The 25,420-nt window shown below is 46.6% G+C and overlaps 1 protein-coding gene across 5 annotated transcripts in view; it reads right to left on the reverse strand.

Moving 5' to 3' along the window:
- Nucleotides 1-25,420, reverse strand: part of LOC100864056 (putative receptor-type tyrosine-protein phosphatase mosPTP-1) — a 314,861-nt gene that overhangs the window by 196,013 nt on the left and 93,428 nt on the right. For all 5 annotated transcript variants that reach the window (XR_015291661.1, XM_086906437.1, XM_086906439.1 and 2 more), the window contains exon 2: nt 6,239-6,532. Coding sequence is in view for 4 of the 5 variants with exons in the window: in XM_086906437.1 (XP_086762563.1) it covers nt 6,239-6,532 (294 nt within the window). In the remaining variant the exon portion in view is untranslated. The remainder of the gene's footprint in view (nt 1-6,238; nt 6,533-25,420) is intronic.

Here is a 25,420-nt window from a genome sequence, read left to right on the forward strand (position 1 = left end):
CGCCCCTCCCGCATTACGTACGCGTCGAAGCGCGAGTAAAACGGTACCGCGGTTTATTTAACGAATTGATCCACGTTGAATCGTAGCTCGGACACGTACTCTTGTTGATCGATCGATTAAAATTCGCCGAAAAATTAAGATAAGACGGTAGCCAGGAATCTTTTCTGTGTCTCGTGCGAGATTTTTTTTTCTTTTTTTTTTTTTTTTTTTTCGTTATCGACGCGACGGTCCATTCGATTTGATCGAATACTCGACGCGGTCGTACTTTGAGAAAAAAAGCGGAGAGGCGAGAGAAAAGCGGGAAGAGTGGCGAAAGGAAACAAAAACTCGACGCGAGGCGAGGTCGAATTTGAAACCGCGTGCCGCTACTACACAATGCTCGGTGTTCGCGCACCTTTTTCTCCTATTGTCGCGCGTCGTCGCTGTTCCGAGTCGTAAACGCAGAGACAAAGTGCATCGATTCGGGTCGCGCACATGCGACCTCGTCGTCGTAAACGCGAGCTTCGCTTTCCTTTCCTACCTTTCTCATTGTTTACGCGTAACGACGCGCTCAAATTCATTCCCTCGAATCGAATTTAAAGATCATTACTCTTAAATTACGTCGTAATCGCCTCTGATCGTTGAATAACTCTCGTCCAAGGATTCGATCGATCGAAACTTTTCAACTTTGCGATCGATATTTCTACGAGACCAAAACTTGTTCCTCTTCTTTACCAATAATTCCAAATTCTTATCTCATATCTCTTCGTTCGAATCGAACCAAATGTAATTGAAAATCCATGACGAGAGTTTTTCTTTTTTCTTTTTTTCGTTCCCTTTGCGAAACGTGAAACGATAGAGAGCGCGGATGAAAATAAGATGAAGTTTCGACCTTGGAGAGAGAGTCGGGGCTTCCTCCCTCTCCCTCTATACACGAGCATCGACAAAAGGCAAAAACATTTATTCGATTTCAACGTTGGCCCAGAGTTGGCGCGGCCCTTTGAAGATTAACGAGACCGAAGGCCTGGAAGCCCCTTCCATATATATATATATATACTCGATCGGCCTCCTTTCTTTGGCTGCGCGCGGTGTTGGCGCGTTCCAGGGACCGAATTCGAACCATTTCCCTGGAAAACGTAGTTATCTTCGCGCGTCGATAAAGAGAAGCCGAGAGGAGGAGGATGTGGAGGAGGGAAGGGCACGGTGTCAAGGGGGTTGAGCGCCCTATTCAGAGAAATAAAATGGGGGAGAAACAAAGGTACAACTCGTGGAGTAACAAAAGCGGCGATCGTTATCAGATCCCTCACTCCCCTCTCTCCTCGTCTTTGTACCACCACTTTCTTTTCTCCTCCTCGTCGTCGTCATCGTTTACTCTCTTTCGGTCGATCCAACCCTCCCCGTTCCACGTGTTCCCGTGACTGTCTCCCGGTTAATTTTTGCGTGAAACGAACCTTGAAAGTCGACGAGCACCTCCTCGTGCTTTCCCACGAACGTCACAAACAGCAGCGTTTGCAATTTCAACGAGAGCAGTCAGCTGAAGTCCAAACAACAAGCGTTGGCTATCATTTCGGGAATGTAAACTCAGGCTTCGGGTTTATCTTGTTCCCGAGTTATAATCGTGTTGATGTTTTCGATCATTCTTTCCATAGCTTCCATTGTTACAATCGAATAATAGTTACATGGGATTGTATCGAAAAGTTCGAAGTTTGGTGAACAATGATAGGTTAATAATCGTGAAGTTTGAATTACGTTTATTCGTTATTCGAAAACAATACGTTTCTGCTTTTTCCTTTTTTCTCCTCCCATTCAAAATCGACAACGAAATAAATACACGACGATCGTAGATTAATAATTTTCGTTAAACGTTTCGTTATTCGAAATCGAAAATTGGCAACGAATAGATTGCGCAAGTTTTTTTGACAATCGAGGTGTCTCGATTGAGATGGAAATTAGACGTAATGAACGAAGTCGGTAACCTGTCGTTATCGCGTTACGCAAAACGATTTCACGAGTTCTCTTGTTCCCGTGAAATTCGACGGTAACGAAAAATACGAGTCGTACCAGATGTTGCGCATAACCTTTTCTTTTTCGAATCATTTTCTAATTCGCGAACACGCTTGTTGGAATGTTGGTCGAAAGCAACGCTTTTACGAACGATTTAAAATTTGAAAAGCGATCGTCGTGCAAAATGGCAAAATGTTTGGCCCTTTCTCGATCGCGCTTGTAACCTGTCCCCGAATCTGGGCCGAATGACGTAAGTGGAGTACGAGAAAAGAAGGAAAAAGATATAAGGTTCTTTCGGAGACGAGGGTAGAAACGGGGACGACATCGATGTCACGAAGGAACGTATGACACGAAGAATTTTTCAAAGCTTGGAGGAGGGTATCGCTTGTGTGCCTGGCGCAGACTCGCTTTGGCGAATTTGATTTAACTTCCAGCAGAAAAATCTGGTTGAAAAATCACAGGAAACCGTTCCGTTCCGCGGAACCTTTTACGCCCCGCTCTTAAAGGGGCTCAACTTTTCGAGCGGCCCAAATAATCGGCCACCGCCAAAGACCGTCAAGGACACTGAACCACCTCTTCCGTTATACCGCTTACCACTTCTTCTTCCCCCTATACGTATACGTATCCACGTTTCATAAAAGTTTAAAACGGAAAAAACCTATAAAAAGTTCCATCTATCTTCCCAGCCAAGGAGGGGAAAAAAAGAGGGAGGGAGGGAGGGAGAAAAGAAACGAGAAAAGAAAAATCCGTCGCGTGGAACAAAGCTCTAAAAGTAGAATTAATTTCTAGCGGGATTCCAAAAGCGAAAATCCATGTCTTTGATTATGGAATGGAACCAGGTTATCGATCGATTCCCCAGTCTTCTTCTCGTCCCAGTGGCGCCTAATCGTTCTTTCATCGATGACTTCTCGGAGGATTCGTGTGGAACGATAGATAGAAGAAGAAGAAGAAGAAGAAGAAAGTTGGATTCATCGAAGGTGATGGTGATGGCGAACACACGCCCAATGACGATTGGGGAGGGAAGAAATCACGGGGGATGAGGTAGTTTCCCGGCGGGAAACGAGCCATCGCGGAATCCACACTCGGCATGGACTCGAGAAATATTCATTTTAATGGTTGATATAACGCGGATATTGGTTACCGTTGAAACGCTACGTGTCCGGAATTCCGGACGGTATCACGCGCCGTGCGGAATATACGATATAAAAGGCGGGGTATCCCGAGCGCAGGTATTTGAAATCGGGAACCGAAGTGAGCCGGGGAGGGAAAGTACGTTCCTCACCTATCGTCCTCGCGTTTACATGTCGAATACGAATTTTCCACGGTTGACGATTGACTTGACTCGGTCGAACAAAAAGGGCCTTTCGCCCTTTTTTCGTCTTTCGATACGATTCTCCTGCGCATATCCTCTTTACTCGTAACTTTTGCGTACTTTTCCATCGATCGATTGGGGATAACTTTTAAATCAATTTAGTTATTATTAAGATCGTTGTTAAGCATTAGTTTTCTACGAATAGACGAATCTTTCGACGTTAAAACGTTAAAACTTCGGTATTAAAATTCAAGAAAAACTTTGGATCGTTGTAATTACGAAGATAGCGAGTTCCGGTCAATGAGCGAGAGATCACGTTGGAAGCGCGCAACTTTTAAAATGCTTTCTTCTTGGATTTCTCAAATACGACTTTCCTGAAATATGTCGTCGTGTAAAGAGAGGGGTAATTTTTTTAATCGCTTTAATCGCCATCTACGGTTCCTCTTGCTCAGTTTTCTCTCCTCTCACTGATCCAATTTCAGACAAGTGACATTCTTCTGGAAAAATGTGGTACGCGTTTCCAAGAAAAAATTGCAAACCCATTCGAATTCCTGCATCATAAATACTACTGAATATTTTTGAATTCTACATTATTCTCGATTGAAAAACGATTTCAATGACACGATTTCCTCCATACTCTGAAGTTCGGACGAGTTTCGACAACGAAAATATTTTGTTTCCGCTCACGTTTCTTACGTATGAAAATTCTAGAATCCGAATTCTGACTTCGTATAAATTCCAATGGTCCGTTGTCGCGATTTAAAGCGCACAGAGATTTAAATTTATCTCGTTTCATGCTCAACCAAATCAAGAAAAAGAAGAGAGGGAGGAGAAAAAGAGAAGAAGGTCATCGAAGCATCACCCCCCGGGAGAAAGAATCTACGAGAAAAATATTGAATTTATTTTTTTTTTTTTTTTCTTTTTTCGAAGCAGTTCGTTTCAACCACGGGAAACTTCTTATTCAAATGGAGTCGCGGTTCGTGCATTGAATGCAAATGATCGAGACATAACGCGATAGGGGTCTCGTTTTCCCTTTTTCTCCCACCTTCCTCTCGTTTTTCTCTGTCTTTCGGGGCAGATGTGCGCGCGCGTGCAAAACTTTCAGCCAAGTTATGCGGGGCGAAGTTTTAACGAGAACTCCCATGATTCCGGCGCCTATGGGACGAGCGGAAAAGTTAGCTTTTGACGCGGTGGGTGACACGTGACGAATTCAAATCAGCCGTAAATACTTGGTGCAAACACTTCGCGACGAGTGAAGAAACTCGAGTCTCAAATAAAGCGTTACGACGTTAACCCTCTCTCTTTCTCTCTCTTCCTTCTCCTCCATTTCCGATCCATTTCCCCTCCTTTCGGCTCTTTTGTTTCGACCGTCGCGCGAACTGTTTGTACAAACTCGGCCAACTTTCGCGGGGGACCGATTCAATAAACACAAATTACCAGACACTGGGTGAAGAACGGAAGAAAAGAACGCCCATTACCATTGTGTGGGAGAAGGATCGATTAATTTCCCTCCACGCGGAGAACGTGGACGGTGTTTCGAGATAATTCCTGGGAATTTTCAGTTTCAATCGAAGGGATTCGAAGGTCGTCGACGAGCAACTTGTAGCGAGTTCCCGTGCGCGCAGAGGTCCGCTCCGAAAGCGACCAAGAAAAGTTTTCTTCATTTTTAACAAGGGGAGGGGGGGGGGGAGAAACAGAGGAAGCGCGTTCCGAAGTTGGAAGCGCGTTGTTTGGCGCGCTAACTTGGTCGCAACTTGGGGTGGGAGGGATTTTTCCTCCGCCAAACAAGCGTCGTCGTCCCTTCCTTTCCTCGGAAGGGAGGATTTATCGGAATCTTCTCGAGCGCCGCCGTGGTAACTCGATCGCAACGACGAAAGATCGAAAAACCTTTCGATAACGGCCGGTGTACAATTTCGATGGCCAAGAGTTTGCCCGATTATATCGAACGACCATGTAAATTGCCTTGACATTACGCCGGAAATTTAACCCCCTCCCCCTCTGGCTCCCAAGTTTATCCAATATCGTGGAAGGAAGGGAGGGAGGGAGGGAGGGAGGGAGGATTGAAGTTGCCAGGAGCTCGGCTACCGCAGGGGTGAGAGCGGCAGAGGTGGCTCAGCGGTAACACTCGAAAATTGCCTTCGTTAGTTACGCGGCTACTCTTTCTCGGAGGACCCTTTAAAATAATAAGACCGGTAAAATTCGGCGCATGACCCGGCCGCGTTCCACTTGCATAATAATAAGAAGGAAGATCATCGTCGATCGTTATTGCGTGCTCGGTCATCGCTGCGTTGTTTTTCAAACATCAGAGCGAACATCAGAGTAACGCTTGTGTCGTTGTTGTTCGCCTTTTTTTTTTTCTCGCGATTTCGCGTGTTCGAACGAGCGCAGCATTAAAGCAGAACGAGGAAGGAATTACGGTGCATCAAGGTTAAAACGCAAATGTAGCGACCCGCTTGGCTCGTTGGCGGTGCGCCAAGTGACGAGGGACGCGAGACCGGGTTAATTTTTAATTTACTCGCCGAGAGAGAGAGAGAGAGAGAGAGAGAGGGAGGGAGGGGAGGACGATCCTGACGGGCTAAATAGAGGGACTTGCCGGGATTTTCCGTGATTATTTTTACGATGCGCACATTTGCCCGATTCTCGGTTCATTTCAATCCGTATGGACTTCATTTTTTTTCCCAACGAGAAAAAAAGAGCTCGTGTTATACGAGTGAATATATCGTTTCGATTTAATCCTCTCCCTACCCTCGCTTCGATAGCATTTTATATCAATTCGATTTACCCGTCGACCCAATTCGACTCGACAATTTTTCTTTCTATTTTTTTTTTTTTTTTTTTTTTAAAGCATCTCTTCAACGTCGCGTTCGAATCAAAATCGAGTCGATCTCGAAAACGCAATAAAAAAGAAAAAAAAAGAGAAGAAAGGAAGGAAGGAGGACTCACCGTGAACTATGAGACTGATGACAGCTTCCGGCATGCTGCGACTGTTCACCAAGCAAGTGTACTCGCCGGTGTCCTGCGCTGTGACCGGATGAAACTGGAGCGAGTAGTTCTTCAACGACAACGAAACCCTGTTCTGATGGTTCCACACTATCGTGGTGTTGCTGCTGTACTCGAGCAACTGCATACTGTTAACCCGCCATTCGAGCATCAGTATGAGAGAGTTCTCCGTCACTCCGGGACAATTCAGCGTCACGTTCTTCCCGGCCTCGACGACCATCTCTCCCACCATGGAATCTGGAAACAGAGACGTTGGTCCGTCGTTACATCCGTCACGTCGTGGCCGTTATCGGCCGAATAAAATAAAACCACCCAACGCTTTCTCGTGGACACGGCGCGAGGAGGATCTGCACGATCAGCCTGTGTCAGGACCATTTTGCCGGATAAAAACCTTCCCCACGCTCCTCACGATTCTCCTACGAATCGCGGCCAATGCCGTTCCCCCAATGCGAGTCCCCAATGTTGGCGAATTTTTTCCACACGGAGGGGGAGAGGGAGGGAATCCCTGTTCGAGTTCGACAGAGTTTAACCGTGTCGCCTTCGAACGCCAACCGGATGCGGTTTAGATAAATTTCTAGAAATCTCGACAGAGAGGAGAAGGAAGAGCCGAAGCTCCGTTATTCAAATCCTACTATAATAACGTTCCAAGTTTCCAAGAAGATTTCGCGATCGACTTGGACAGTTGGACGGATCGATCGAAACGCGCTCGCGATTCACCTCGACTTTAAAAGTGGAAGGAATCATCCTCCTGGATATTTTCTCTTCCGAACAATTTGACCACCCATCCTCCCCCTTCTGGTCAGGACACCGCGTAACGACATTAGCGACGCGGATTAAATGCAACGAGACGGATCAAATGGCAACGACTGCAATTTCTCGACCTGGCGTTAAACGTTCCTCCTCCACTCTCGGTGTCTCTCGCGTCGCGGAGCAATTTCGTGTCAAACCCCCTGGCAAAGAGTCCAATTAGAGTTCAACTGTGTTCCTTGTTTTCGGATAATCCTCCCCTCCCCCAGCCGACGTTTCGTTGATTCGAGAATCGGCCGGTTCGAAGGGAGCCTCGGTTGTGATTTGAATTTACGAGGCAACCTTGTTTGTCGAACAATTCGCGTTACTCTTGTCTCGCCACTCTTTTTATCCACCCTCCGCACGAGGGAGAATTCTGAAGAAATTCGATGGACGAGCGCTGATAACCGATAAGCGCTAACTATTAACCTCTTCGCACACAGTTACTTCTTGCCCGGATTCCGGATAACCAACCGGCTAAACACCGGTTACCTTAAAGCCTGTGTATATCTATACCCCAATTAAGAGTAGTAATTACGACTCCGTTGTTGGTCTATTATTTCTGTTCGCGGTTTCCTCGAACCATCCACCCTCCATCCAGAACTCAGGAGTTCGAATTCCAACAAGAAGCCGGCAATTAACGGAATTCGAGCCGCGGTTTTCATATTTCTGAAGTTTCGAAGTAACGTGGTCCACCCCCGTTATTACAAGGGAAAGAGAAACGAATTAGCCGTTAAAAATTCTTCCACCGTTTCTCCGCGCGCCATCCTCCCTCTCACATTTTTCACACGCCCGTTCCACAAAATTTCCACGCGCTCCCTTTTTTTTTTTCCTTTTTTCCCCCCTCCTACCCCCCCCCCCCATTTCTCGCCCATATCCCGCCGCGATTTCGACCCGTGGCCGTGTAGCTCCATTAAATCAGCAAGTGGTTTTCCATTGAACGGGAAAAAAGGGGGAGGGGGGCAGAGAGTGGATTGGTTCGATCGCGAAATCGCGCGATCTGGGGAAAAAACGGCGGCGTCGCGATTCGTTCGCGCGAAAAAACGATTTCATCTCCAATCTCTGATAAACCGCTCCGCTCGGTTCACGCGTGAATAAAGGCCAAGTTAGCCCCTGTATCCATTCCGGCCCACTCTTCTCCCCGTCTCTCTCTCTCTCTCTTGAATTTTCACCGTCCGGGCGAAACTCTCGAGTCGCGATCCAGCGATCGTTCGATTCCCGCCGACGAAGCGGCGATCAACGGGTCGAGGAACGGGTCGAAACGGCGGGCTCCACTCCGCCACCGTTTCAACTTTGATCATCCGACATTCTGCATCGATTCCTGGCCGGAAGTTACTATGGAAATTACCCCGAGACCTTGCCGTAATTTCATCGGCTGCATTATAACTTCGGTACACCCCATCAACCCGGGCCCCCGCCCGCTTCTGCTAATCATCAAACGACCGGCACAGCGCTTCCTTGCATTTCGTGCAACGATATATTCGAATTCCGTTTCTCCCCGATTTAATCGAGAATTAACTTTTTAATCGATCAACATCGTTCCCTCGTTTTTTATTATATTCTGCATGTTGATTGAGGGAAAGAAGAAGAAGAAGAAGAAGAAGAAGGTGGGATGTAACAGAGTCGATTAATTAATAATCGAACGGGAATGATTTATTTTTGAACGTCCGCGTTAGAATTAATAACAACGATAGAAGAGGGCTGTTTAACAATTATCTGCTGTCTACAAAATTAACAATCGGACGAATAATCGATGAAACGTTACTAAAACACTTATCTTACGATCAATCAAAATCCTACAATTTTCGACTTCTCGTTTCAACATGCTCCTGACTCGAACATCCGAGATCTTCCTGTTTCGTTCGGCTACCTTCTCTCCGGGTTAACGCGTTCCTTCTCCTCCTCCTCCCATTTACAGCCATTCGTTTCCGTGTTCCGGCTTTTCGTCGATTCGTGGAGAGGTGTAGGGAGGGATACTGGACGAGACCGCTGGCGTGAGATGCACGAGAGGGATGTACGCGAGAAATAGGTGGTGACTCGCATCCTTTCGAGCGGGTCGTAAAAACTGGAAGGAATTGCAGCTGCGGAATCCCGTGGATTGCGAGCGATACACCGGCAAAAAAGGTGCTCGCGAAAGATGAAAACAGGGGATGAATGTTTTTCGCCCGAGGATTCGAGGAGATGGGAAGGAGAGCGTTTGCCACGCCAAGAAGAAATTGCATCCAATCTGTTAAATGCATCGCAAAGTCGCGATATTAATCACGCGATTCACGAAGCAGTAAACGAATCGGCAAGTGATTTTTGATTATTCTGGAATATTTTCCGAGCTCGCGATCGACTAACATCGAGAAGAGGAGTTCTTATTAAGAGTATCGAATGAGATTATTTTTGCAGGTGGAGGGATCGATAGAGAAATTCAATAGAATTTCCCCCGGGCAAAATTGGAGGAAAGAAAGCGGAGTCGCGGTAAAATCACTTTCCGAATGGGAGTCGAACGCGCGCTTTCTTTGTTTGCTCTGAAACTAAATTACTTTACGACGCGTAAAGGGATTCGCTTGGCGCGCGAGACGAAAACGTTTGAAATTCAAGCGGCCGTGTCATAACAACTTCCCTTCCTTAACTTCGAACCTGTTCAAACGGGTGAGAAGCGCGTTCGAGCACAAAGAAATATATATTAAACGATCCTCGCCTCCATTATCGCCGATAACGCTTTATCCTCCCGCGAGATATACTCGTGAAAACGGGATTGTAAAGTATCGAAACAAAGGTATTACGGGGAGAGGAAAATAAACAAGTTGCCAAGCCTCTCCTCCTTCGTCCAACGTGCGTCCAACGCTTGTTTCAACGGTCGATTTTGCGCCGCTCTATTTCACGTGGACAACACGTGGAAGGATGTTTACAGCTCGAGGAAACAAGCCTCGATTCGTCGCGGAGTCGAGAAAGAAAATATACGAACTTGGAAAGCAACGTGGCCAACTACTCTTCGACGGAAATATCGAAGGATAACCCGTGCAAGAAAAGTGAATGGTCGCTCGACGCGGCAATTTTCGTCGCCCAGTTTGAAATTAACCGATGATTAGATTAGAGCCCCGCCGCTTCGTGACATTCCACGCTGTTTTATCGCGGAATAATTAGAGTGCCGCCCACGTAACTTGACCACGTGTACGTAGTTGAATGCAGAGTCTTGAGGGGATAGGACGGCGTGGTGGAAATGCGCACGCAAAGGAAATGTCATCCCCTTGACACAGGGTCGTTGCTTTAATTGAATAGTTGGAACCGGCGTTTTTAGGCCACGACGAGTCCGCGGGTTGGATTGAAGCCTCTCCGAAGGAGAAAGAGAGAGAGAGAGAGAGACTAGAATCGTATTCTACCCGAATCTCTCGAGCAAGTTGGCGTAATTAAAAACTGTTATTTCGCGAGAAACCGCCGTCCCTTCCGTGTGACTTCTCGCGCTGATCCACTCGAGCATCCCGCTCGAGATATAATATTCTTGATAAAGAGAAGAAGCGGGACGGGGGAAAAAGAAAGAAAAGAAAAAGAAAAGGAAAAAAGAGGAAAGAGGAGGCGTCCGCGTTCTCCGGCTAACGAGCGAGGCGAAGGGCGTCCCGGAAACGATTTCTTGGTCGTTTTTCGTTCACGGACCATGGAATTCTATCCCCAGACAGGATATAGATCACGGTACTTAACCGACTTGCCTGCAAATGCAAATAAATAGAAAAGTAAGGACGCCGGCGTGGCACCGGTTGGGAGGGACTCGGCGGGAGATCGAGCTAGGAAAACAACGAGGGGGGAAAAAGAGAGGAAAGAGCGGAAGTGGAGAGATAGAAGTGTGCGAAAAGGGGGACGGCAACTTCGTGTTTTCTTTCGCGTTGTCGTTACGATTAATCCGATTTCCTCCGTAATTACGTCGACGAACGCTGGCTAACGGAACGTGTCTCGACGTCCAACTTTCTCGTCCACTCGATCGACTTCGCCTCCGTAAATCCGCCACACACCGTTAAGATCGTTCCCGTTCCCGTAAGACGAACGCGATCGAAACGACGACCCTCTTTCTCTTTCCTCGTCTTTTTTATTTTTATTTTCTCTCTCTCTCTCTCTCTCTCTCTCTCTCTCTCTCTCTCTCTCTCGTTCATCGTGCAAACGACAAAATTTCCCGCGAATTAACTAGCCGTTACTAGACTTACGCGAGCCATCCTCTCTCTGAAAGGGCGGGACCAGCCTCGGCCAAGACGAGTCCATCCTCATCTAGAAATTGAATTTCGTCCTCTTTCCCTCCCCCCCTCCGTGGGAGCGAGTACCGCGGGTTGCCAGCGTAAATTAATTTACGCAAATCTTCTACGGGCATGAATTTTTCCTGCGCTAATTTCCCCAGAAGCCAGCGCCACTCCGCGGGATGCACTCGCACGGGGGTTGGCAAGCCGTTACCACGGTAATTACCTTCCCTACCTTCGTTCTGCTCGCCCTTTTTGTCTCATAACCAACTAACTATCTTAATTGCTTTCGCTTTTCTGACTCTACCAAGGATACGTCTCTCCTAGCTCTGTCTCCTTTCGTTTCCTCCCCTCCCTTCCTTTCCTTCAAAAAACTGTCCACTCCACGGACGGCGAGTTGCTCGTTCGGCTATCCGTTCGCCGTTTCACCGATCGGTTGAAAAACAAAAAAGGCTTCCTTTCAACTCCTCCGTTCCCTTCTCGCGTTTTCGCGGTTTCCTTTCCCTTCGTTCCACCTTCTTTGCCCACCCATGGAAAATCCTCCGCTCCCTCTTCGCAGGCAATAATGCCTGATCAGTCGTGCGCCGCGACTGCGTGACAATCCTCTCTCGAGGGAATATCGAACGACGGAGTTCCGGTCGTTCCGCCAATTTTCTCGCTAACCGCTACTCCCTCCTGCTCCTACTACTCCTACTCCCACACCCTCGTTATTCCGCTTAGAAAAATACGCTCGATGGAACGTTGATACGATGGAACCGATAATCGTCAAACTCACCTAAGTTCTCGTTCGAAGTGAAACGATATTCGCGATATATGCGTGTTGGAAATGTTGAATGAGAGACGGATAAAAATCACGGTTACTTTTATTCCTCGAGGACAAATTTCTTCTTCAAAGTGCCATTATATCAACAATCGCCGAACCGTAACTACGAAGAAACGCGGCACAACGTGATTATGTAAACGAACACCGTGACGAAGGGAAGTACGCGTTCACGCCACGATGAAAGCGGCACAGTTGGTTCAACATTTTTTTCTTTTTTTTCTAATTTCTTTTTCAACCGACGCACTACCGCTCGCGGCTTCAACCGAGTGTATCTCTATTTCGCGGCCGCCCACTTCCCGGAATATCGTTATTTCGACGAGAACGTTTGTTACCATTCGCGGCTCGCCTCGGCTTCTTCACCGCCGAAGTGTTTACTCGAAAATTCACCGCCGAGAAACGTGGAGTGGCGAGTAACGGTGCGCCACCTCCTCGTACGCCCCTCCAAAGCAATGATTTTTTTAAAAATCCAAAAGGGGTCTCGTGGAATTCGTTAAAGTCGTTCCAAAGGAGTTTCTCTCTCTCTCTCTCTCTTGTTCGCCTCTCCCTTCCTCTCCCTTTTATGCATCCTCGTATCTCGAGCGACAAAAAGATCGGACACGCGGTTCCACGCCACCCCTCCACGCCTTTACAATGTTTCCATCCTCGAATCGTTGCCTTTTCCATTCGAGTTCCGCTCACGCCCCCTTCGAATTTATCGTTCGCCACTCGCTCGAAGAAGAACTTTGGATCGCCAGGATGTTGACTCGATCGTGGCCATAGTCCAACCATCGATCCCCTGATCGACCGACGAATAATCGAATAGCACAGATTAGAAGGTAAACTCTTTTTCGAGTGTTGTTCGGAACAGATTACAGGCACTCGAAGAAACTTCCTCCCAGATCTATCCCCACTTTTCGATACGTAATTATCGTATCCGTGTGTGGCAAATTATTCGTGAAGGATCGAACATTGATACTCGAAATCGTCGGAATGGAAGAACAAAAATTCTCCTTAAATCTATGAACGATTCTCGAATTTCGTTCCTGCCTGGCAATACGTAAACTTCTCTTCCTTGGCTTAATTGGCCACTCGGTCAGGCTGGCTCGTTAATTACCTCCCGTTTAATTAACGTTTACTCTCTTAGAGTAGTAACAGTGGGCAGATCGCCATCGCGCCGAGTAAATCACCGACTCTCCAACGATTCGATACGTTCCCGGAGATTTCTCCTCGCGCGGCAAGTCGATCAGTACATCCTATGCAATCTACCGTATTTTCGACCGACTGGCAACTATTTTATGCAGGGAAGGAGGAGAGAAGATTCCCATTACTTTGCTCTTTTGATTTTCTTCTCGAGTACGAATATATATATATATATACAAGTCGAACAACGATCACACCTCTCTGAACATTATATTGATAGAGTTTCCCTTCTCGAAGCATTTATCGTCGTTACGATAACGAACGTTGGAGAATTTTAGTCGAGAAGTGGAGCAAAAAAGAATTTTAGAATTTATTCTCTTAATCCAGAAGGATTCGTAATTCGTGTTACGTCTATTCTTTTCTTACGTTTGATTCGTTTTACATTCGGAACGAGAGAGCGAGTCGCGATCGATCATTAAGAAATAGTATTCCACGGGCGTTGCCACGGTTAGACGATTCGAGGATCACGAACAGCATCCTTCTCCTCGACCTTCTACTCTATTCGATTCCCCGTTGAAAAACGAAACTGGAATTGCGCGGCCCGTGAGATTCCGATAGTCGACGCTTCCGCTAATGGATCATTCGGTAGAGACAAAACAAATGGAACCGGGCCTGCCCCCCTCCCTCCACCCTTCGTTTCCCACAAATGGAGCCCGCCTCGTTCCGCCCGATGCCCTCGTGTCTAACCGTCTCCCCGAAGGAGATACTGGGTCCTGGAAGAAACCTTAGCACGCGGCTTTCACCGACCAATCTCGCACGATATCGCTCGCCCGACTTAAGAAACCCCCGTATAAATCACCCTCCTGTATATAAATAACCACCTACCCATTTTCACCATTTTCGAGTATTATTCCACTTGAACAAATTTCACTAATCGATCCTTCTTTCGCGTCAATGATTCGTGCGTCGCCGCGCTTATCGCTCGTGATATTTATAAACAGCTTATTCGGAGAAATTTCCGTTATTATCGCTCCCAGTCCTCTGTTAAGCGAAGGAAACAAAGGATGAGAAGATTTTGAAGAGTTTACGTTCGACACTTGTGTAATCGTATATTTTCGACACGCTTCAGTCTAGCTGGAGCGGAGCCCAAGGCTGATTCAACGGCAATCAACGGCAGTTCTAGTTGGAGATATTTTCTTCTAACTTGGAGAGGAGGAAGGTGTCGCGAATCAGTCACTGACCATCGTGTTACTGGTCGTTATCGTGCTTTATCGAGAAACTGAAGATCGAAGTAGGAAGGGATTTTCTGAGGGGAGCGAAGAGAGTTTCGTTCTAACGCCACATCGTGGTCTGACTCGATTGCCTGCCGCGATATTGCGAGAAACCCAGCTCTTTTACAGAGGTACGTGTAATTGCTCATCTTCGAAGAAATATATATTAACATCTCAATCGAATATATATTTACGTGTATTTAACAATCTAAACACTACTGTGAAGCATTATCGATTCTTTTATACCGTTTAATTACGCAAAAAATATTTGTTATCCGTTTAGATAAAAGGAAAAAAGATTTCATTCGCACAAATTTTTGCAATGGAAAAGTGGAAGAAATTCGTCGAGTTGGATTCTCTCGAAATCGTTCGTTATTTTCGCGAACGATGCGTAACAAAAATTTAATATCGTTGCCGTGATATAAATCGTATCTGCTTTTAAAGGATAATTACAGGTCGCGTGCTTCGTCGAGTGGCGGGCTCTCCCGTCATTTTTCTCGTCCACGAACCAGGATAATCGTAATTACGGAGGGAAAAGGAAAAAGGACGAAAAGTTTTCATTGTTATCACGATAACCAAATTCTAACGTTGGATCTCGATCGAAACGAAACGAAACGAATCGTCCAGGAAGTCGCTTCGTTTATTTCCGTCCCCTACGCGCTTTCAAATGGGCCGCGATTGTTCGAATTTCGCTCGGAGGCGCGAGAAAAAAAATGAAACATCCTTGTTTTTCCTCTTCTCTCCGTGTCGATACGCGCTCTAATGGATTTATTCACGTTTTTTTCTTTCTTTTTTTTTTCACCAGACGTATTATTTTTAGAATAATAATGACATTCATTCCGTGTAAAAATTGACTAATTTAAAAATAGATGTACTATTGTGTATTATATCTTTATAGCTTAGAATATTTCCAAAATCTATGATATAATAATAATAGATACTAGAATCGACGGAGAGAAGATGAGTATCGTTTCGTATCGAACGGACGAAACATTATTATCGAGAGCCGTGCCGCGAAGCTTATTCTCGATCGCCGATTCACCGCGTGAACCGAGTAAACAATCCAGGTAAACAAGAGCGATGTTCCACATCGAAGGATCCACGTGAGAATCAAATTGGAAATCTCGATATAATTGGGAAATTAGGTACACAGAGGCGATAAGTGTCGTGTCAAGTGAGACAACCTTCTTCGCGCTCTTCTGCAGGTAAAAACGAAAAATCAAACATGGATTCGTTAGGTTACGTCGACACTCGAGAATAATTAACACGTAGCGCAAAGGCGATTGTTAATTATTTAAATAATTAACCCTTCTTTCACGTGTATTTCATTAAATAACAGATCCAAAGATTGTTCAAAGCCGCGTTGAAATTACATCTCTCTCCATCCGTGCTTCTGTATTCTCTCCACAGTTAACTCTACAAGATGTTGAAAATTTTCATGCGAAAGTCGTACATAAGCATGGCTGGATATTCGAGTAGTGAGCGCCACGTAAACGAGCCGCATTCCCTTCTTTCTCCTCTTTGAAACATCTTCGTCGAACGCGTGCAACTAATTACACGCACGCGATTAACCATGATCCACGACCAACCACTTCCTTCGAGACGAATCCCATTTCGATCTGGCTTATCCAACGAGCGGAGGAGACGCGAAGCGGCAGACTAGAGCCCGCGCGGCGTGCACGAGTTTGTACACGTATAAAATACGTTTGGATTGTTAACAATAAACCGTGATGAGACGGATAGAGAGACGAGAGGAGGCGCAATCGCGCGGTTGGAAACCCATCGCGGAAGAACGCGAGGAGATGGCCCGAGGGGACGTCGCGCTGAATCGAAGGGGGAAGAAATGGAAGATGAAACATGAAAGCCCTCTTCGAAATCGAGAGCTCGCCGGGACAAGGGAAGGAAGGTTTGGCAGAGGTGGGTAAAACAGCAAGCGAACGAGGTTAAACTCGGGCACAGAGATTCTCGAAAACTTCTTCCGAAGCACGCAGCCCGACACACACGTTCCCCGTTTTCCCATCCCTCTTCGAGCTGACGTTTTGCCTGGCCTCGCGTGATGGATCGTGACGCTTGCCGGGGGACACCGATCGATACCGTGTCGATAACACGCCGCCGGATATTACGTGTCGGCCGGGAAAATTAACGGTTTTAATGGAGGTCGCCGTGAATTTTCCGCGCCGTCGGCCTCGCCGATTCGAATCGAGTCGCTTCTTCCTCTCCTTTGTTCATTTTCTTCTGTATTCCTTTTTTTTTTTTTTTTTTTCCCCCTCCACCCATTTTAATCCCACGCGTCGTTGTAAGTGGCGGTTGAACGCTCGAGAAGCAGCTCTCGCCTCGCGATCTAGATACCCGTAATTGCTCGCTTAAAGCATGCGTCTTCGGAAGGGATTTGTTTCCGGAGTAATTACGGATAGAGATAGGGAGGAACGCACAGCTGCGCTCCTCGTGTTACTCCACGGATGTTTGACGTTCAACGGTCGGGTAAACGGTTCTTGAAGTACGATCCACGGGATCTTCAAGTGTCGAGGAATCCGCGAGAGAGGAATTTTCTTTCGTTTTTTTCCTCTTAATTAAAAATTCGTTTCACTCGATTTTAATGTAAAAACGAGACAACGAGTTTATTTTCGCTGTTCGCTCTCTGTTCGATCGGAGAGGAAGAAGGTTCGTGTTTATAACGCGGCTCGTTGGCTCTTTGACAGTTTGCGACACCGACGCCACCGCAAATCCTTGCCGCAAACGTGGACTAAGCGGAAAGCATATGTACAGGGGAAATTGTCGGTCACGAATCCGTGGATATTTGCGCGGCTATTAGGGCCGGTTAATCAAGCGTCACGGGGGATCTAATGAAAGGAAATGCACCCTCTGAGACCAGGGCGGATACAATTTACGAATTTATCGATACCATTAATTCGTGGCTGGTGGCGTCGCCTCTGAAGTCAAATTTCCGTGCCCCGGCCCGCTTTCTCGCTTATCGATGGAAAATTAACCCTGGGATTGTAGCGTCGCCCCGACTTCCCGCCGCGAATATCGCTTACGGGGCAATTGCCGCGAAACTGGGGAGGGGGAAGGGAACTGCTCTCCCGCCGATCGAACGGAATCGATTTTTCCGCAAAAAATTATCACAATGACGAGCCACGGCCGGCCACGCGTTTATTACCGGATGCATCGAAATTAATGGCCGATGCGAGCAGCGGGGGAAAATATAATTGAAGAAGCGGCGTTGAATCGCGCTTAAAATGTTATTTCGCAATCCTATTACCGGCCGCGTTTCATTCGATTTACCGCGATTTATCGAATTATTAAATTCACGCGTTTTCATTGAATCGATAACGATTTATGAACAGGCGTTACGCCGCACGCAACATCTGTGTAAACGATTAAAAACGCGGATTCGTCGGTTAAATCTGCCTCCCCCTCGATCCTTCCTTCCGCCTGTCGATTAATCAATTCCGTAGCGAATTCGCGCCAGCTCGAATTAAACGTACGGCGAATGGCAAGCTGTTTGCACGAGGAGCAGAGGTGTACATCGCTGGGTGTAAGGTAGGACGATGTAATTAAAAGGAACAATAATTGTCGAGGGTTTCAATTCCCAGGGTTTTCGAAGTGTTCTCCGCTCGTTCGTTTCTTCTTGGTGGCGGGGATGGTGGCGTTTATTATCACCGAGGAAGGTATCGTCGAAAAGGGGATGACGACGACGACGATGGTTGGTCGAACCGGATGGACGAAGACAGAAGAGGCCGTGGTGTGTAGTCGTTTCTCGTCGAGGAAGCGCAAAAGAGACGGGGGGAGGGAAGCACCATCGCCATTGTGCCGACACTCGAGCCCTTTGACGTTTACCTCGAGCACAAGTGATGGCGGACAAATCCTAATTCACTTGGGTCGAATTAATCGAATTACCATGACCCCCTCCCCTCCCGGCTCTCCTCTGTTGCCTCGTCTCTCGTCACGAGTCCCCCGTAGTTCCGATCTCCATCGAACACACCTTATCTTGAAATAACCGACGACGCTCGTCGAGGGGCGGCGAGTGGCTCTAGTTAAGGGTCCCCAGGTAAACAAGAATAATCCAATTTCTTCGTTGAGCGCTGCGAGGTCAACAGAATTTCGGCCGCGTCGTTTGTGGCCATCCTAATTCCGCCCGTCGCTTAAAACACACGTAGGATCGTGCATCTTTTAGATTTTCCATCTTATCGAAGTGACGCCAGCAGATGAAATTTCGATCGCAGACTGGTAAGAACGAGTTAACTCGATGGAATCAAGTTCGACGGTTGAATTAATTCGAACGTTCGGGCAATAGAATTGAAAATTTTAAGACGTATCGGAACAGGGTCGAACGTATAAGCTATTATTAGGTGGTAATTAGCGCGACGAAGCGTAGGTTTGGAAAATCTTGATACAGGCTATTCCATTAACGCCGTAGAATCTGTAATCTGGCGCATAGGTAGGCGTTTGGCCGAATGCTTATTAGCACGCGAAATTCTCGCTTCGTTCTCGAAATCCGCGGATGTAGGCCGGCTGTAGCTGTTACACGCTTCGACGTTTCGTTATTTCGTTTACGTGTCGGCTCCGTGTTTCGCCCGCTCCGTTCTGCATCGTTGCACGCCTCTCTCACGCCAACTTTCGTCCCATTTTCCCTCCATTATTCCGTTCGAAACGGCTATCAAGATTAATTGATCATTAGCCGGCCCGCCACTTGGATCCTCTGGCTTTTCCCTCGTTGCTTATCTATTTTTCTTGTTGATTAGAAGAGAGAGAGAGAGAGAAAGATATATACACGAAAGAACATGATGGATAACCCGTGTTCCCTGCTTTTTCGCCTTTAGCGTCGCTGTTTAACGTCGAGCATTAATATGTTGAAAAATGACTTTCCACGAGTTCACCTCGCGTCTGTCACGCTCGATGGCTCCTAAGACGCTCTTTCATCGTGCCGTACTTTTTCTCTTAACGTTTCAAGCTTCGTTAACAAAAGAGAGGATGCCTCCCGAGTTTTGTAGAAAGAAAAAAAAAAAAAGATAGAAAGAAAGAAAGGAGGGACATAATTCCATTTATGACCAGTCCATTTAGGACCATCTCGAATCCAACGAAGGATTCGAACGGAGGCGAATTTTCATCGATGCTCGAGAGCATTTTATTACAACCAACTTCGTGGTTAGTTGAACGATGAACCGCCTAATGTTATTTCCTAGGTCGAAACCCGAATGCGAAGCGTTATATCGCTTTTAAATCCGTTAATGCGAGGTTGGGAAAGGCAATTTGCATAGGTTTCACGGTAACGTACACGAACGCGGGCTCAGGAACTAGCAACGTAACAACCTGGATCCGTATCCTGCTAATCCTTCGGACTTTGCCCTTGGCGCTCGCGCACGAAAACGCACACGAAAGGAGAGAAGCACACTTTTAAACAAAGTTCCCTTTTCGAACTCTTTTCCCCAAGATATCGATTCTTTTTCCACGATTTTTTCCCTCTCGTTCGCGTCTCTCCTCCATTCGAAACGAAATTTTCGCTCGGAGACACGCGCGAGTGGCAGCAGACTTTTACCTCGTCTCATATTTTTACCTTCTCGTCCTTCTCTCGAATTTCTTAGGATTCAGTAGTGCTTTTCGCGAAAATTCGATAGATATCCGAAATGAAAAAAAAATCGATTTGTTCCACACGGAAGAACGGGTGCGATGCGACTTTATCATTTATTCCCTTCAACTTCGTCGAATCTTTTTCGGTTCGCTCTCCTTTTTTCCCTTCCGATTCGCTCGTCCCTTTTCGCGCGTTTTTTTCGCCGTTAAATCCGGCGCATTTCCAGGACAGCTGATCGAGGCAGGAACTATCGGCAAACTGGGACAAACAAGTCTGACGCGAACGCTTCGAGACAAATACAACACTTTAAACCGCGAACTGTAAACATATCCCTCGGCATCCCTTCATTATTGAATCGTCCCAGAAAAAACCTACCTCTCTGTGCTTCCCCCTTCCCTCCTTTCTTTTTTCTGCCGCGTCGTGGAATATCGCCCTCTTTTGAAGTTTTCTACATTCGAGAATAGCCAGCTTTCCGATCGACGTCGAGTTTATTCGTTTGAAATTAAACAGTGTACAACAAATATATATATATCCGTATTATAAGCGTTTGGAGAAATGGATATAAAAGTTTGTACACAAAAATATCGGTAAAATAAAGTTTATTTAGTTATAAGCGAGGCAATAAGATGGAAATAGAACAGAAGTCTCTCTCTCTCTCTCTCTCACCTGTGAAAGTGTTTCGCGGATAATATTAACTTTAACACAAATCTCGCGTAAAAGGCACGATGATCTCTCGATCCGTCCATTTTTTTCGATAAAATGTATACAGGAGAAAATACATTTCCGATACAATCCTAGAAGTAAGTAAAAATCGTGAATCGAAAACGTAGTCGAGCGATTGGATGGCGCGTGGCGGGCTTCGGCTTGCCCGAAGACAAACCCTTGCTCGGCTTAAGGTTGGCCCGTGGAACGTGGCCGGAAACCGCAAGGTGCGGGCGGAAGGATTCCACGTGGTGATCCAGCGCGGGCAGGTAATCTAGGATGCGTCGCGTGCGACTTCACTGGCTCGAATAACGAACGCTGATACGTCGAGAAGGGAAAGCCGAGATATCGAGCGCGAGAAATCGTCCTCGAAACGAAGAGGGGAAGGGGAAACGATCCCGTGAGAGGAGAGGAACGCCGCTCGAGATAGGGCGCGCGCGAACGAAAGGGAAGAGAGAGGAGGAGGGACGAGGATAGGTATAAAAATGGCGAAAAAGGAGAAGGGGGGAGGAACAGGAAGTGGAATAAAAATGAGGGTAGTTACCGATGGCGGTCGGATCTTTCATTTGATTCCACGCTCGTGGAAAAATTGCATTTGTCCCCGACAGCCTTTGGGCTTCGAATAAGGTACGGCGGTGCGCGAAAGGGCGCCCCCGGGGCCTTTACGCGAGATCAGATATTATGTTAAACGTTTTTAGTTATTCACTCGACGCTGCTCCCCGTCGAGCTTCGACCTTCCCTCCCTTTTGCCTACTCCTCCTCCTCCTCCTCCTCCTCCCCCGATCGTAGTCGTAAATCCGCCTTTGGTAATCGGAGAACGACTCGCGGGGAACTCGATATCGCGATTCCTTTCTTCGTCTTCTTAACGAATGATCGACCTCGCGGGGAAAACTCGAAAAGGTTTATCGACGTCTTTCGAATCGAAGGGGGCGAGTATCAAGCGAGCTGATACCGAGAAAGAGGATGTAATCGAACGAGGGGGTGGTGCTCGAAGATAATGAAATATCTCTGATCGTTTTTTCTTTTTTGTCTTTTTTTTCTCTCTCTCTCTCTCTCTCCCTCTTTAAAGGTGTCACGGTTAGGGTCGCGCTATCTTCGAGCCGCGATTTTCGAATTTCCTGCCAGACAAATCGCTCGACGAGGGATGATCGGTCGAATAGCTTAGGATGAAGGTAATGGTTTATGGGCAGGTTCAAGGGACAAAGGGAAGATGCTCGTTTCTTTCTCTCTCTGTCTTTTTTATCCCTCTCTCTCTCCGATTTATTCGACCCGGACGGATACATTAAGAGAGAGAGAGAGAGAGACGTTTTACGAATTTCGAGTGTCTTTGGCAAACGCGTGCCATTAAACGTGTCACACTTGTCTCGTTCGACCCCGCCCACGCGGGAAAAATCAATTTCATCCGTACGAGTTTGACGCTGGTTTGGGCCACGACCCCCTCCCCCCTTCCTGCTCACCGAAAACTCGCACCCCCGTCGTTCATAGACTCGTTTAATGAATTTCTGGCCGGGAACAAACGTTGTCGTCGTAAATCGCCGTACGATTTCGGCGGCGAAATTACGGCACGCGCAGGTGAACGCTTCATAAAGCGGCGCCAACGCTCGGACGTCAGGGAGGGGGTCGAATGCGTGGGGTGCGGGCGACGAAAAATCGATGATATTTCGATACAGTATCCGTCCCGGTCCCTCGTCGCAACCTCGCGTTTCCAACCGTTTACCCGAGATACCAACATTTACATCGTAAATTTTCAAAGACGCGTATATAGAATATCTGATCGCGTATAGAAAAGCGAATTTATGCACGAGTAATGCACCACTGTCGATAAAAAAAAAAAGAAAAGAAAAAGAAAGAAGAAATCGAAACGTAATTGCCGATCATTAAAATTCCATTCGTTTCGATTACAATACGAAATTCACGCAACGACGAGAAAGAATACACATGGATAAAGCTGATTTTCTTAATTACAAGTTTGATGTTTCCTAAATTCTTGTACATTGTTTAAATTTATATAATCTATCTATCATTTCTCTATCCGTTCGAAGCTCATAACGCAGTTTCATCGAACATATTCCTCCATTCCACTAAATGACTATGAATTATTCCTTACTCCCAAAATTACATTCGAAACTAATCTTCTCGTATTTCGAATCGCGATAAATCGGTCTTCGAAGTACTAGAAAACGAACCTATTGGAAGTAACCTGTTTCAAGGCTGTGTCCGTGGAAGAAGAAGCTCGTAGGCCGTTCGAAGCAAAGACGGGGCAGGTCGAAGGTCGTAGACAGTGGCTTTACCGCTTTACCACCGTAACGTCCGTTTTAATAACGTGTCAGAGAGGACGTACGAGCGTTGACGTATACTCCGGCTGGCTCTGCCGGAGGACAATGCCCGGCTCCCGGCTAAGGCCCGTGGTTGGAATATTTTAGAGATAAGGTCGTTCGAAGCGAGACCTCGCTCGTCTCGCCCGAAACAGGGGAACGAAGAGAAAGGAGTGGCGCTATAGAGGGGACAAGGTGGGAGAAAAAATAGTAGGTAGGTGAGATAAGAGAGCGGTTGATGGACGGGCCACCAGAAGGAAAGAAATTAAAAAGAGGAGGAGGAGGAGGAGGGTGGATAGAAAGAGAGGGAGAGCGAGAGAGAGAGATCGAAAACAAAAATGGGAAGAGAAGAGAGGGGAAGCGCCTTGGGACCAGTTGGAGGAATGTCAGAAGATATGCAAAGTTCGGAACTTGATTCATTTCTGAGGCGTCTCACGCAAACTTGGAACGTGCCAGATCGCTCGCCATCGACGTTATATATACTTGCCATTGCGGTTTCCGTACATCCGTACTTGTGCAAATTATTAACCGATGCTCGCCGATAGCTCGAACAACTTCATCCCCTCGACTCGAGGAGATCCCCCTCCATTTCCCTCGACGACCTCTCCACCGTTTCTTTCGTTTTAAAAACTTTGCCAAGGTGAGACGTGGAGAACGTCGGGGCATGGACCGCTCGGGAAAACTTCGTCCAATCGTCCAATGTATAAACTTCCTCTCCCTCCGATCCACGATTCGACCACGATGCGATGGTTTCACAATTTCGCGAAATTGCATTTCCGAGAGGCGGCAGCTCGATCGAAATCTTTCGCGTAGATTACGAAGATTTCGAAAACATCGTCGGTTACTCGTTTCCCTCGTTTTCTCGATTTCTTCCTCCCTCCCTTCTGTTTCTCATTCTGCAACCGCCACGAGAATTTCCAACGAATAAATTTCGACGCGAAGTTTAATGAATCGACTCGCTTAATCTTCACCAAGTCGGATGTATTATATATATATATATATTATAAATCCAACGTTTCTACGACGAAGTTCGCGAGTTCAATCTCGGCGACGAACATTACCTACTTTCCCCCCTTTTTTATCTCTCTATATTTTATATTCGAGGAAGCGAGAGGGGAAGGGTGAAAATATCGACGAACGAGGGAGGGAGGAAGGGCGCGGACGGAGATGGCGAAAGATTGAAACGTCAATTACAACGCACGAGGAGCGAGATTATCGAAATACCATCCGTTTGAATTATCGCAGCGCCACTTGGCCAGGAATATCGATTATCCGGAAGCTCATATAGAATGTAAATAAGCCCATCCCCCCCCCCCCCCACGTGTCGTTGTTTATTCGAGCCTAGCGCCCATTCATTGTCCCCTATCGAGCCGTTCCTGTTCTACCGATTTATCCGCGTGTTGCGCGCGCGAACTCCGCTTACTCAAACTACTACTCAAACCGGCTAAAATATCACTTCGATTCCACGGATTCCATTTTCCTTTTGTTTTGCTTCTTCCTTTCTTTCCCCTCGGCTAACACTTGGAACAAACTCGGAGCGGAATGCAAAAATATGCAGCTAATCGAAAGATTCACGCCTCGAACGCTATTGTGTATCGAGAGATACGCTTCTATCTTCTTTTTTTTCTTCTTTCTTTTCATTGTCCCGATCCATATTCCATCAAGCCCATCCTGGAGGCGAGAGCGCGGGTCATCAAAAGAACATCGTGAATGCATAAAACAAAACCGTGATAAGTCGGGTCTAACAAAAGTATGAATTCTTAAAAGCACTTGCCACTATGAGAAACGTCCCTGTTAGAAACGTTTACGTAAGTGGAAGAAGTCAGTCTTTGTACTAGATGGAGCCAGAGATCGATCTAGAAAAGAGAAGAGAGAGAGAGAGAGAGAGAGAGAGAGAGGAAATCGAATATCGTTCGAGATTTATAATATACGTATTTCTCCCGACTGTTAACCATAGATTCTCTCTATTAATTTCGAATGTTCCTTCGAAGCTGGCTCCCTCGATGTTCGCCTTAATAAGGTATTGAACGAAAAACGTGATATCCGACTCGTGTTGTTAAAGGGGGTGAAAATAAATACTTGTCATACTTGGAGAACGTGCTCTTAGGAACGTAAGTAAGAAGAAAGTGGGTCCTCTAGCTGGCAGACGTAAGATTCAGAAAGGAGAAAGAGGAAATCAGAAAGGAGAGAGAAAGAGAGAGAGAGAGAAACGAAACGTGACCCAGAAAGAGAAAATCGAATATCCTCGTAACGACGAATCGCTCATTCCCACGATTGTTAATCGTCGATTCTCTATTAATTTCAGATTTTCCACCACCCTCGAGTGTTC

This window comes from Apis florea, unplaced genomic scaffold (genome assembly GCF_048593485.1).
Source record: "Apis florea isolate Af1SG1 unplaced genomic scaffold, ASM4859348v1 contig_2495_pilon, whole genome shotgun sequence".
Taxonomy (NCBI): Eukaryota; Metazoa; Arthropoda; class Insecta; order Hymenoptera; family Apidae; genus Apis; species Apis florea.